The sequence below is a fragment of the Papio anubis genome, chromosome 3 (genome assembly GCF_008728515.1).
Source record: "Papio anubis isolate 15944 chromosome 3, Panubis1.0, whole genome shotgun sequence".
Lineage (NCBI taxonomy): Eukaryota > Metazoa > Chordata > Mammalia > Primates > Cercopithecidae > Papio > Papio anubis.
Genome location: NC_044978.1, coordinates 98,191,554 through 98,206,066, shown reverse-complemented (window position 1 = coordinate 98,206,066; position 14,513 = coordinate 98,191,554). Strand labels below are relative to the sequence as shown.

The 14,513-nt window shown below is 34.5% G+C and overlaps 1 protein-coding gene across 1 annotated transcript in view; it reads left to right on the top strand.

Annotated features, from left to right (window-relative positions):
- The window catches only part of CHIC2 (cysteine rich hydrophobic domain 2), a 55,027-nt gene that overhangs the window by 13,300 nt on the left and 27,214 nt on the right, over positions 1–14,513 (top strand). Inside the window, exons 2-3 of the mRNA XM_017958816.3 lie at positions 2,050–2,104; positions 2,242–2,397. Of these exons, the coding sequence (XP_017814305.1) occupies positions 2,050–2,104; positions 2,242–2,397 (211 nt within the window). The remainder of the gene's footprint in view (positions 1–2,049; positions 2,105–2,241; positions 2,398–14,513) is intronic.

Genomic DNA, 14,513 nt, shown 5'->3' with positions numbered 1-14,513 from the left:
AAGTAAACAATTTAATTGAACCTGGGTTGGCAAGGGACACTGTAGAGATGATTAAGGGTGTTTGTTGGAGTACGTTCAAAATGATTCACTGTAGTTCTGGCAAATAAGGAAGGAAATGGAGTCATAGGGAGCTATGGAGGGGTAGGAAGTAGTAAATTACAACCAGAGGCCAAAAAACAAATTTAGTAAGGATGGGAGAAATGAAATGATTGATGGCAGTGGTAAGAGGAGAATTTTACAGTTCAGAATTTCAGAGGTGATACAGTCCCAAGTGATGACAATATGCAGAATATATCACAGTGAGTAGGTTGCTGAATTAGATGGAGGTGCAGGAGGTAAAGTTATTTAGAATAGATAAGGTCAGGAGTGAACTGTAGTTGAGGATTTCTAAGAAAAGAGTGGCATTTCAACAGGGTTTGTGGTTAAAGTGAAGATACGTACAGGTATGTGGTGCTTAACTATGGGGACTATTCTGATAAATGGGTCGGTAGGCAATTTCATCATTGTGCAGACATCACAGAGGGTGTGTATACAAACTTAAATGTTGTAGCCTACTACACATCTAGGCTATATGATATATAGCCCATAGCCCTTACGCTACAAACCTGTACAGTGTGTTACTGTACTGTGTATTGTAGGCAGTTATAACACAGTGGTAAGTTTCGTGTATCTAAACATAGAGAAGATACAGTAAAAACACAGTATTAAAATCTTGTGGGACCACCTTCAAGTATGTCCTGACTGAAACATTGTTATATGGCACATGACTAGGTTTAAGGTTTGTTTTGTTTTTTAAGATAAGATGTAAGGAGGTATCCTGATAGCTGCAGATCAGCAGATTGAGGGTTTCAGAGGAAAGTGTTAAAGGAGTTTGGAATGGAAAAGGTCTATCAGGAAAGATAAACCTGAATTTGATGATGATGAGAAAGCTGGATAACAGATTGGAGTGGTTTGCACTGAGTTATGACTATAGACTGGAGGAATGTAGAGATAGTGAAATGGGTGTATGTAGGATATGAGTAAAACAAGCCTGTTTCAAGATTCCGTTTAGATTTAGGTATAAAGTTGGAGTTCCCCCTTCGAAACTTTACAGTGTATATTACATGAACTTTCAAAATTATCTCAAATTACATAAAAGTAAAATTGGTCTCATATGTGATTTCTCAAGGAAACAAAGGAAGCTGTAAAAGCCATAAAAACCTGTATTGAAATGTTGCATGGAATGTGCTCCATAGTTGTAATTTGAATGAATTCTCTTTTCTCCAAGTACTGGTAGACTTCTGATAGATAAAAGCAAAATAGGTTGTTTTTGTTATGTCTTTTATCTTCTTGTTATATTTACCATTCTTTGAAAATAGTTTAAATCTTTTATCAATTCTAAAGCCATGGAATATTTTAACCATGATTCAAGAAAAGATCTTTTAGGTAATAGGAATAGATATAGGTATAATACATGTCTACATTTTCTTTCATACCATCTAATGCACTGACAAATAGGTATTGAATGGAACCTAAGAGAGTTCTTGGTAGCACTTTGTCCGTTCCTACTTTTTTATTTTTTCTCTCCTTTTTTCCTTATTCTTCCCCTTCCCCACTCTTTTTCCTGCATTTTGCTTCTCATCTTATTGCTTGTGTAGGACACCTGCTAAAATTCACAGCTATTGTTTGTTTCCACCAATAACATTAAAAGTTGGAAAAAATTGCTATCCCACCCATTAAAATAATATGCTTTGTAGTTAACTTTTTAAGATATAAAGGTGGTAGCTCAAATTAAATGAACCATTTATATTTTTGTTTACATACTGCTGGTTAATTAACATTCAGCCCCTTATCATTATGCAAAAGTTTCCCTTTAACTGCTAAAATAATTGCTTGTTACATTTCATGAATTGCTTATTACAGTTATTTTATCTCAAACTTCCATTTTATGTCTCAAACTTCCTCCGTATGTGAAAATGCTTTCTATTGACTTGACCTTTAAATTAAATGGTCTATATTTTTGGCAGCAATGACATGTAATAACATATTCTTCTTATTTTTTAAAAATAGATTTGGACTGAGCAACAAATTTGAATCAGAATTCCCTTCTTCATTAACTGGAAAAGTGAGTGTCTCATTTTTGTACTATTTATATGCCTCAAAATGACAGTTTTCTGAGAAAATTAGAAAAAAGTATGCTTATCAGTCATGTTTCTTGACATTAATATTGCATTGTTATTATTTCTTAAAATTTTTCTTTAGGTAGCTCCTGAAGAATTTAAAGCCAGCATCAACAGAGTTAACAGTTGTCTTAAGAAGAACCTTCCCGTTAATGTACGTTGGCTACTTTGTGGCTGCCTTTGTTGCTGCTGCACGTTAGGTTGCAGTATGTGGCCAGTTATTTGCCTCAGTAAAAGGGTAAGTTGAATTATATATTATAATTTAAATTTAGAAGTGGACAAGCAAGTCTTGCATTTATCTAGTTTTTATTTTTATATTGAATGAATCACCTATCCTGAATATAACATGAATCCAGGAGAGGAGTGAGTCAGTAAAGTTACTATATATCCAAGTGCTGTTATTAAATAGCCATCTAAAAATTATATTTGTAATTTTAGGAGCAAAGAGTAGTGTATAGCATTGTCTCTATCTGTACATTGATGGTGGTGTGGTATAGTGATCAAGGATGCTGGCTTCAGCTCTACCATTTATCTCTATGACCTTAGGCATATTTCCTAACCTCTTTCAACCCTACTTGACAAAACTGTAAAATATTCACACGTTCATCTACTACTTGAATAGGATTATTGTAAAGGTATAATGGAAATGTTTGGAGAGCTCTTAGCTGAATAGCTCAAAGGAAGTGGTTAATAAGTATTAATTAATAGTATTCTTACTAATAGTAAGATAGTACCCATACAAGAAATAAAATGGTTATGATGGTTGTTTCTAGTTGGTAAGATTATGGGACATTGTTTTCTTCTTTTTATATTTTACAAGTTTTCTGTAGTGAGCACAAAGTGATTCTGTAATAAAAAAAAAGTAATTTTAAAGACTCATTATTTTGACTACTTATAATAAAAAATTCTGGCCAGGCACAGTGGCTCATGCCTGCAATTTCAACACTTTGAGAGGCCAAGGCAGGAGGATCACTTGAGGTCAGAAGTTCAAGGCCAGTCTGGCCAACATGATAAAACCCTGTCTCTACTAAAAATACAAAAAATTAGGTGTGGTGGCAGGTGCCTGTAATCCCAGTTAGTCAGGAGACTGAGGCAGGAGAATCGCTTGAACGTGGGAGTCAGAGGTTGTAGTGAGCTGAGATCGCGCCGTTGCACTCCAGGCTGGGCAACAATAGTGAAACTCTGTCTCAAAAAACAAACAAATATAATTTTAAGATGCTGGTAGAGATATGACAAATTATTACAGATTGAATGCATTATATTTTTGTTAAATTTTTTAAAAATGGTATTTATATGTATAAAAATGATATTTTTTTATTTTTTAAAAAACATATATTTAAAAAAAATAGAGACAGGGTTTCACTATGTTGCCCAGGCTGGTCTCGAACTTCTGGGCTCGAGCAGTCTGCCCTCCTTGGCGTCTCTAAGTGCTGGAATTATAGGCGTGAGCCACTGCACCCAGCCAAAATGTTATTTTGTTAAGATGAAAATGAATGAACAGTTTTTTTGTGGCTACGTTTTGATAACCAGTAAGAGTAGGAAGTATGGATGAGCTAATTCTCTTTGTCCCTTGATTTCTGTTACAAAATAGAAGACATATTCCTACTAAAAGTTTTTAAATTGGTACATTCTATTGATAGGAAGGAGTTAATGCCTTTGTAATAGAATGACTTTTGTGATATTTACTTCAATATTTCTAATATTCCTTTTTTCTAAAAATGGTTATTTTTTTCCATCGTTCTTACCAGATTACCTTTACACCACAGAACATTTTTTCATCTCTGGATCCACAGTTGATTTTGTTGCTCTTGTAGTTTGGATCCCCTCACTCCCTTCTGCTATGTGGGCATTTCCATTGTTTCAGTGCCTGCTATGTCTCACTTGATTGGTAATTGCTATCAGGTAACCCAAAAAATCATAAGAGTTTTAATACTGTAGATACCTTTGAGATCTGACTTTTTTGTTTGTGCTTGGTTTTGTTTTGATACCCTTTTTTTAAACCTTTAAATGAGTAGCATAAGATACTGCAGTGTTTGTACAGTGTATTTAGAAAATAAAGGTAAATGAGTTAAATTTTGCATTCTTATCAACTTGAGATCCTTTTTGAAATGTCTTCATTAAATTCCTTATGTGAGATGTAAGATTGACTTTTTTAAGCTAATTTCATCTGTAGTTTCTGAAAGTACATTTCATTTAGCATTGTAGTGTTCAGTCTAAGGTCTCTCTTTGTATTTTATATGACTAGATGGAATATTTATTTGATACATTTAATTTTATACGGACCACTATCCAGGGAGCATAAACAAACATGACTTGCTTTTTAAAAAAGGCATACATATCTGTGTCTTGGGTGTAAACTGTTATATAACCATGGTAAGAGTGACACTTCATGCGTGTGTGAAGGATATTACAGGCCCTGGAGAAAGAGGTGCTTTGTAAGATGGGAGCAAAATAATTTGGATTTTTTTCCTTTTTTTTTTTTTAATTATACTTTAAGTTCTGGGGTACATGTGCAGAACGTGCAGGTTTGTTATGTAGGTATACATCTGCCATGGTGGTTTTCTGCACGCATCAGCCTATCATCTACATTAGGTATTTCTCCTAATGCTATCCCTGCCCTACCCCACAACCCCGACAGGCCCTGGTGTTTGATGTTCCCCTCTAGAGCAGGGATTTTTAATGTTTTATTTGCCATAAATCCTTTTGATGGTTTAGGGAAGCCTATGAATACTATCTTAGATGCTTCATATATATATTTAAAAACATTTAATGTATTCTAAATGTATAAGGTAAAATACATGGGATTACAAAGGAAACCGATTATATAAAATATAGTTATCAAAATACTAGAAAACTTCAATGTGATTTATAAATATGTTTATTAATGCATACAAAATAAGATAGCAACAGATCCATGGTAATAATATGATAGGAAGAATCTGTGATTTCTTTAAGTGATGAAGGTACACGTCCTGTTTAGTCTATTGCAGTTAGTTACATACATGCATGACCTAAGGAAATGTAATGCATTTCAGTTAGTGGTTAAAAAGATGTGTTTTCATTTCACTCACTTTCACAGACTGCCAGAATTCTGTCTAAGTACTGCATGTTAAGAACCCTCGATTGAGAGGCATGAGATAAAAAATTGCCAGCCTGTGAATTTCTGTTTTCTTACTTGTGATGGGAAATCGTTTTATATGCTTAGAATGGTCTCCGACTCTAAGACATATCAGGACCAAAGGCATACTTGATACGCAGCTCAGTGTTTTTACTTTCTTGATATTATTCACTGATTTGGAAAACTGCAGTTCTGTCTTGCCTTTAAAATCCATCCCCTCACAAGGTCAGGAGATTGAGACCATACTGGCCAACATGGTGAAACCCCATCTCTACTAAAAATATAAAAATTAGCTGGGCATGGTGGCACGTGCCTGTAATCCCAGCTACTTGGGAGGCTGAGGCAGGAGAATCGTTTGAACCACGGAGTTGGAGGTTCCGTCTCAAAAAAAAAAAAAAACAACTATCCCCAACTTAGTGCCCTCTTTTTATGATCTGTTATTATTCCCAAGACCTTGTTTTTATTCTGTTCTATTATTATTATTGTTACTATTTTTTTTTTTTTTTGAGACGGGAGTTTTACTCTTGTTGTCCAGGCTGGAGTGCAAGTGACATGATCTCCACTCATGGCAACCTCCTCCTCCCAGGTTCAAGCAATTCTTCTGCCTCAGCCTCCTGAGTAGCTGGGATTACAGGTGCCTACAGCCACACCCAGTGAATTTTTTTTTTTTGAGACGGAATTTCACTTTTGTTGCCCAGGCTGGAGTGCAATGGCGTGGTCTCAGCTCACCATAACCTACACCTGCCCAGTTCAAGTGATTCTCCTGCCTCAACCTCTGGAGTAGCTGGAATTACAGGCTCCCGACACCACGCCCCGCTAATTTTTGTATTTTTAGTAGAGACGGGGTTTCACCATTTTGGCCAGGCCGATCTCGAGCTCCTGACCTCTGGTGATCTGCCTGCCCTGGCCTCCCAAAGTGCTGGGATTACAGGCGTGAGCCACTGCGCCCAGCCTGTTCTATTATTTTGATTGTTTTTTAGACCTGCCAAATTGCCTTTTTTCTTAACTACCTTTGCCTATTTTTGAAAATTGTTTTTTAATATACAGTAAAATTTTTGTATACAGTTCTGTGATTTTTGATAAATGCATAGAGTTTTGTAACCACCACCAGAATGATGATACATAACAGTTTTCCGTAAAAAACTTACTTGTGCTGTCCCTCTGTAGTTGAACCCTTGTCAACTCTTAAACCCGGCAACCAGTGATCTGTTGTCTATCCCTACAATTTTGTCTTTTCTAGAATATCATATAAGTGGAATAAAATAGTATATATAACTTTTTGAGTCTGGCTTCTTTCATGTAGCTTAGTGCATTTGAGATTTATCTATTTTCTCTTATGTATTAATAGTTTATTTTTTTTTATTGTTGAGTAGTATTCCATTGTATGGATGTATCACAGTTTGTTTATCCATTCATCACTTGAAGACATTGAGTTGTTTCCAGTTTTTGAATAAAGCTTGCCATAAACATTCACATGCATGTTTTTGTGTGAACACAAGTTTTCATTTTTAGGAAGGGGATTGCTGGGTTATATGCTAAGTGAATGTTTAATTTTATAAAAAAATTCCAAACTGTTTTCCAAAGTGGGTGAACCATTTTGCATTCCAGCCAGCAATGCATGAGAGATCCAATTGCTTAGCATCCTTGCAGGACTTGACATGGTTAGTTTTAGAAATTATAGTCATTCTAATAGATATATAGTAGCATCTCATTGTGGTTTTAATTTGCATTACCATCATGAGTAATGATGTTGAGCACCTTTTCATGTGCTTATTTGCCATTTGTACACCTTCGTTAAAGTGCTCATTGAAATATTTTGCCCATTTAAAATAGTTATTTCTTGTTGAGTTTTGAGAGTTCTTCATATAATTCTGAAAATAAATCCCCTAGCAGATATGTGCAAATATATATTTACAGTCTGTAGCTGTCTTTTCATTCTCCAACAATATCTTTGGCAGAACAAAAGTTGTTCCTTTTGACAAATTCATCACTTTAAAAAAAAAAACAGATTGTACTTTTAGTGCTGTATCTAAGAATTTGCCTAAACCAAGGTCATGAAAATTTTCTCCTATGATCTCTTTACTTTGCTTTTAGGTGTGTGACCCATTTTAACTCAGGTTTTAATATGGGTGTGAGGTATGGGTCAAAGTTTTTTGGTTTTTTTTTTTTTTTTTTGCATATGACTTTCTAGGTTTTCCAGTACCATTTGTCGAAAAGACTATTCTTTCTCCCTTGAATTGCCATTGTACATTGTTAAAAATCAGTCAACGATACCTGTGTAGGTCTCTTTCCATACTCTATTCTGCCCTATTGATCTATATGTCTATCTTGATTAAATATCACAATGTCTAGTTTACCGTAGCTTTTTTTTTTTTTTTTTCCTGTTTTAATTAAAAAGGAGACAGGGTCTTGCTATGTTCCCCAGGTTGGTCTCGAACTCCTGGGCTCAAGCAATTCTCTCATCTCGGCCTCCCGAAGTGCTGGAATTACAGATATGAGCCACTGCGCCCATCCTACTGTAGCTTTACAGTAAGTCTTGAAATCAGGTAGTTTGAGCCTTTCAAATTTTTTCTTATTTTTCAAGATTGTTTTGGCTATTGTGATTTCTTTACCTTTTTGTATAAATTTTAGAATTAGGTTGTCAAATATCTATAAGAAACACTGGTATTTGATTGGAATTACATTCAATTTACAGATGAATTGGAGAGAATTGACATCTTAACAATATTAAGTCTTCCAAACCAAGAATATGACGTAGTCTCCATGTATTTAGGTCTTTGACTTTTTTTTTTGTTAGAGCTTTGTAGCTTTTTGCGTAGCATATAGATTATGCTCATGTTTTATTAGCTTTATACATAAGTATTTCTTTGGGTTTGTTGCTATTGTAAATGGTAATTGCTTTTTAAATTTTGGTTGCCAATTGTTCACTGCTAGTACATAAAATACAATTGATTTTTGTATATTAACATCATGTCCTTCAACCTTGCCAAACTCGCTTATTAAATTCCAGGAACTTTTTTGTGGATTCCTTGAGGTTTTCTACACAGATAACTATGTTGTCAGAAAATAATGACAGTTTTATTCCCAATCTGTGTACTTTTTCTTTTCCTTCCCTTTTTCACGGTGTAGGACTTCTAATAAAATGCTGAATAGGAGTGATGAGAGCAAACTCCTTGCTTTATTCTTGATTTTCTCTGTTTTTCTGTTTTCACTTCCATTGGTTTTTTGTTTTTGTTATTTCTTCTTGATTTGGATATAATTTACTCTTGTTTTTTAGTTTCTTAAGATAGAAGTCATTGATTTGTCATTTCTTTTTTTCTTATATGAGCATTTAATGCTCTTTCCCTCTGTTTTTCTGTTTTCACTTCCATTGGTTTTTTGTTTTTATTATTTCTTCTTGATTTGGATATAATTTACTCTTGTTTTTTAGTTTCTTAAGATAGAAGTCATTGATTTGTCATTTCTTTTTTTCTTATATGAGCATTTAATGCTCTTTCCCTCTAAAGCACTGTTTTGACTATATCCTACACATTTTTATATAGTATTTTTGTTTTGATTTGTTCAAAGTTTTTGTGATTTTCTGTCCGACTCGTGGATTATCAAGAAGTTTGTTTAAACCTCCAAATATTTGGAGATTTACCAGAAACTTTTCTGTTACTGATTTCCAATTTAATTTTATTACTGTTAAAGCATATACTTTGTGTGATTTCAGTTCTTTTAAATGTGTTAAGTTTTATTTTATGGCCTTGAATACAGTGTATTTTGGTAATGGCATGTTCAGAACTTCTATTTATATTTTACTAGCTTTATTGAAGTGCAAGTGACATACAATAAACGGCACGTTTAATGTATATTATTTGATGAGTTTTGTCACATGTATACACTTGTGTGCATCAAGATAGTGAACATATTCATCATTTCCAAAAACTTCCCTGTGCAAGTGCTGATCTGCTTTCTGGCACTATAGATTAGTTTGCATTTTCTAGAGTTTTATCTAAATGAAATCATACAATATGTATTCTTTTTTGTCTTCTTGTTTTATTTTTTATTTATTTAATTTTGAGATAGGGTCTCATTCTGTCACTGAGGCTGGAGTTCAGTGGCGTAATCATGGCTCACTGCAGCCTTCCCAGACTTCCCAGGCTTCACTCATCCTCCCACCGCGGCCTCCCAAGTAGCTGGGGCCACAGGTGCACATCACCACGCCTGGCTAATTTTTGTATTTTTGGTAGAGACAGAGTTTCGTCTGTCAAACTCCTGAGCTCAAGCAATCCACCTACCTCAGCCTCCCAAAGTGCTGCGATTATAGGCATGAGCCTCCATGCTTGGCCGGCCCCTTTTTGTCTTTTACTTACTGTGATTTTGAGATTCAACTATGTTGTTGCATCGGTAGTTCATTCCCTTTTATTGCTGAATAATGTTTATTATATGGATATGCCATATTTGTTTATTTACCTGTTGATAGACATTTTGGTCTATATAAATAAAGCTGCTGTGAATATTCTTGTTCAGGTCTTTTTATGGACAGACACTTTTTTTTTTTCACTTGAGTAAAAATTACTGAGTGGAATGCCGTGGTCATATGTCATGTGTATGTTTAGCTTTCTTTTTTTTTTTTTTTTTTTTTGTGGTGGTGGTGGGACAATCGTGGAAATGCATTTAAGGAACTGAGAAACTGCCAAAAGTGGAGGTACTATTATTTTATGATCTCATGGTATTGTAGGATAGATTCTGTTCTGCTACATCCTTGTCAACATTTAGTATAGTATTTTAAAGAGTTTAGGTATGTGTCCCCTCTATATCTCATGTTGAAATATAATCCCCAGTGTTGGAGGTGGGGCCTTGTGAAAGGTGATTGGATCATGGGGGCAATACTTCATGGCTTTGTGCTGAGTTCTCTGAAGATCTGGTTTTTTAAAAGAGTGTGGCACCTCCTCCAACCCCCTTGCTCCTGCTCTGCCATATGAAATGTCTGCTGCCTTTCATCTTCCACCATGATTATAAGCTCCCTGAGTCCTCCCCAGCAGCTGAGCAGATGCCAGTGCCATGCTTCTCGTATAGCCTGCAGAACTGTGAGCCAATTAAACCTCTTCATTATAAATTGCCTAGTCTCAGATATTTCTTTATAGCAATGCAAGAACAGCCTAACGAGAGATTTTAGTACCACTCTGTTGATAACTGATAGAACTAGTAGACAGAAAATCCCTGCAAATATCAGCCAACTTAACCGAATTGACATTTATAAAACACTCTAACCAACAATAGGTAAATACACATTCTTTTGAAGTACATACAGATCATTGAGATAGTTCTTATTCAAAGTAATTAAACAAGTCAATAAATTTAAAGGGATTCAAAACATACAAAGTATTTTTAATTTACACAATAAAAGTAAATTAAAAATCAGTAAATGAAAAATCACTAGAAAATCCCCAAATATTTGAAAGCTAAATAAAATGCTTCTAAATAACTCATTGGTCAAAGAAATCAAAAGGGAAATTTAAAAGCAGAATGAATTAAATGAAGATTAAAACACAAAATGTCAACATTTGTGTGATACTCCTACAGCAGTGTTCAAGGAAGGAAATTTATATCACTGAAAGTCTACACTAGAAAAGAAAGCCTCAAATCCATGACCTCTGTTTTCACCTTAAGAAATTAGAAAAACAAGAGGAAATTAAATCCAAAGTAAGGAGAGGGGGAAAAAAATAATAGTGGTCAGACTGAAACCTATGAAATATAAAACATAAAATCAATAGAAACAATCAGTGAAACCAAAAACTGATCTTTGAGAAGAACAAAAAAATTAATAAATCTCTAGCCAGAGTGGGGAAAAGAGAAAGAAGAGATAAATTAACAATTTTAGGAATGAAACAGGTGACGAGACTAAGAGGTTTTAAAGATAGTAAAAGAATGATTAATGAATACTATAAACTGTATGCCTATAATTCAGCACCTTAAAGTGGACAAATTCCTTGAAAAAGAGAAACTATAAAACTTAACCAAGATAAAATAGATGACTTGAAAAGTCCCATATCAATTAAGTAAATTGAATTTGTAATTGAAAAACTTCCAACAAAGAAAATTCCAGGCCCAGATGCCTTTACTGGTATATTATTACAAAATTTAAGGAAGAAATAATGCCTATTCTACACAAACTCTTCTAGAAAATCAAGAGAAAAGAACTCTTCCCAGCTCACTTTATGAGGCCATCATTACTCTGAGGCCAAAACCAGACAGAGATATTATAAAAGAAAAGACAGAAGAATGTTCCTCATAACATAGATATAAAATTTCTAAAGAGACTTTTAGCCTATCAAGTCCAACAAAAACATGAAAAGAAAAACACATATGGCCAAGTACATTGTCCTTCCCAGGAAGGTAAGTAAGGTTGGTGTAACAACCAAAAATGCAATGAATGTAACTCAACATATTTCTAAACTAAAAAGAAAAACCACACAACAATCTCTAAAGTGGCAGAAAAGGCATTTGACAAAATCCAGCATCTATACTTGATTAACAGTCTCACAACCTAATAGAATAAAACTTCCTCAACCTGATAAAGGACATCTACAGAAACCATACAATTAACATGACACTTAATAATGAAAGTCTGAATGCATTTCTTCTAAGATCAAGAACGAACCAAGAGGATGTTCTCACTACTACTAATCAGTGTTATTCTGGAGATTCTAGCCAGGCAGTAAGGCCAGAAAAAGCAACAAGTATAGTAATAATACTGTCTTGATGGGCAGATGACATGTTTGTCTATGAAGAAAATTCAATAGAATCTTTAAAGAAACTCCTAGAACTAACAGGTGAGTTTAGCAAAGTTGTACCCTATCAACAAAAAATCAAAAATTAAAATGAAAAAATACAATTTTTAAATAGCATAAAAATACTAAGTACTTACAGAGAAAGCTGAAAAAAATATATAAGACACATACACTAAAATCTACAAAATATCACTTAGAAAAAAACTTAAAAGACTTAAGTAAGTGGGGGAAAATATTGGTTCATGTGTCAGAAGAGGACATTTTTTGTTTGTTTGTTTTGAGACGGAGTTTCACTCTTGTTGCCCAAGCTGGACTGGATTGGTACGATCGTGGCTCACCACAACCTCTGCCTTCCAGGTTCCAGTGATTCTCCTGCCTTAGCCTCCCGAGTAGCTGAGATTACAGGCATGCGCCACCACACCTGGCTAATTTTATGTTTCTAGTAGAGACAGTGTTTCTTAGTGTTGGTCAGGTTGATCTTGAACTCCCGACCTGAGGTGATCCGTCCGCCTCAGCCTCCCAAAGTGTTTGGATTACAGGCATGAGCCACCGCGTCTAGTGAGGAAATACTTTTAAGCGGCCAATTTCTCCAAACTGATCCATAGATTCAGTGTAATCCAAAGTAAATTCCCAACAAGACTTTTTTTTTGTAGAAATTGACAGGCTGATTCTAAAATTCATATGAAATACAAACAACCTACAAAAGCAAAACAACTCTGAAAAGGGAATACAAAGTTGGAGAACCAAAACTACCCAATTTCAAGACATAATTATAAAGCTACAATACTCAAAGTAGTGTGGTACTCGCATCAAGATAGACAAACAGATAAACAGAAGAGACAGAGCCAAAAAATAGACCCCTTTATGAACTGATTTCCCCCAAAGGTAGAAAGGCAATTCAGTAAAGAAAGAACAGTCTTTTAAAGAGAGATAATTGGTAAAATTAAATACCTATACATTTTTTAAAAATCCTTTAATCTATACATTAAACCGTATTTCAATAGAAAGTTTTAACTCAAAATGTAAAACCTAAACCTATAGAACTCTAGAAGAAAACATGGGAGAAAAATTCTTGTGACCTGGGCTTAGGAAGAATTACTAGGTATAACATTAACAGCACAATCCCTAAAAGAACACCAGACAAATTGGACTCCATAAAAATTAAAAATTTCTATTTTTGAAAACTATTGGAGGATTTAAAGACTAACTACTGACTGGGAGAAATCTTTGCAAAGCAGATATTTTTATCCAGAATATATAAAGAATTCTCAAAACTCAACAATAAGAAAACAATTCAAGAAACATTGAGCAAAAATTTAGAACAGACACCTCACCAAAAAAGATATATAAATGAAAAATTAGCATCTTTTCAGATGCTCAACATCACTAATCATTAGGAAAAATGCAGATTAAAACCATAATGATAACATTGCATACTTATTAGAAGGACTGAAATTAAAAAGACTATGTTAGTCTGTTCTTCCATTGCTATAAGGAAATACCTGAGACTGTATAATTTATAATGAAGAGGTTTAATTGGCTCACGGTTCTGCAGGCTGTACAAGAAACATGGCACTGGCATCTGCTCAGCTTCTGGGTAGGACTCAGAGAGCTTATAATCACAGTGGAAGATGAAAGGGAGCAGGCATCTCATATGGCAGAGCAGGAGCAAGGGGGTTGGGGGAGGTGCCACACTCTTTTAAAAAAACATCTTCAGAGAACTCAGCACAAAGCCATGAAGTATCTGCCCCCATGATCCAATCACCTTCCACCAGGCCCCACCTCCAACACTGGGGATTACATTTCAACATGAGATTTAGAGGGGACACATACCTAAACTCTTTAAAAGACTATACTCACTGTTGACAAGGATGTAGCAGAACAGAATCTATCCTACAGTAGTATGAGATCATAAAATAATAGTACTTCCACTTTTGGCAGTTTCTCAGTTCCTTAAATGCATTTCCATGGATTGACTGTAATTGTGGGTTTGTGTATTTATTCATGCAGCTTATGCTGTATGTATTTTGGTATTCTATAATTAGGTATATAAATTTTCAGGATTTTTGTGATTGACCTCTTTATCATTATAAAATTGACCTGTATTTTTCTCTGAAATTTGCTTTGTCTAATATTCATAGTCATTCCATTTCTTTTGATTGATGTTAGCATGGTATATCTTTTTCCATCCTTACACTTTTTTAGCTCATTTGTAGCTTTTATTTAAAGTTTGTTTCTTATAGGCAGTGTTGGGTCTTACTTTTTTATTCAGTCTGACAATCTCTGCCTTTTAATCAGGGATTTTGACCCATTTACGTTTCTTGTGATCATCATCATGGCTAGGTTCATCTTTCATTTTGCTGTTTTTTCCATCAGATTTTTAATTTACATTTTTTTCTCATTTTTTGCCTTATTTTCGCTTTTCTTTTTTCTTTTCCTTTCCTTTCTTTTCCTTTTCCT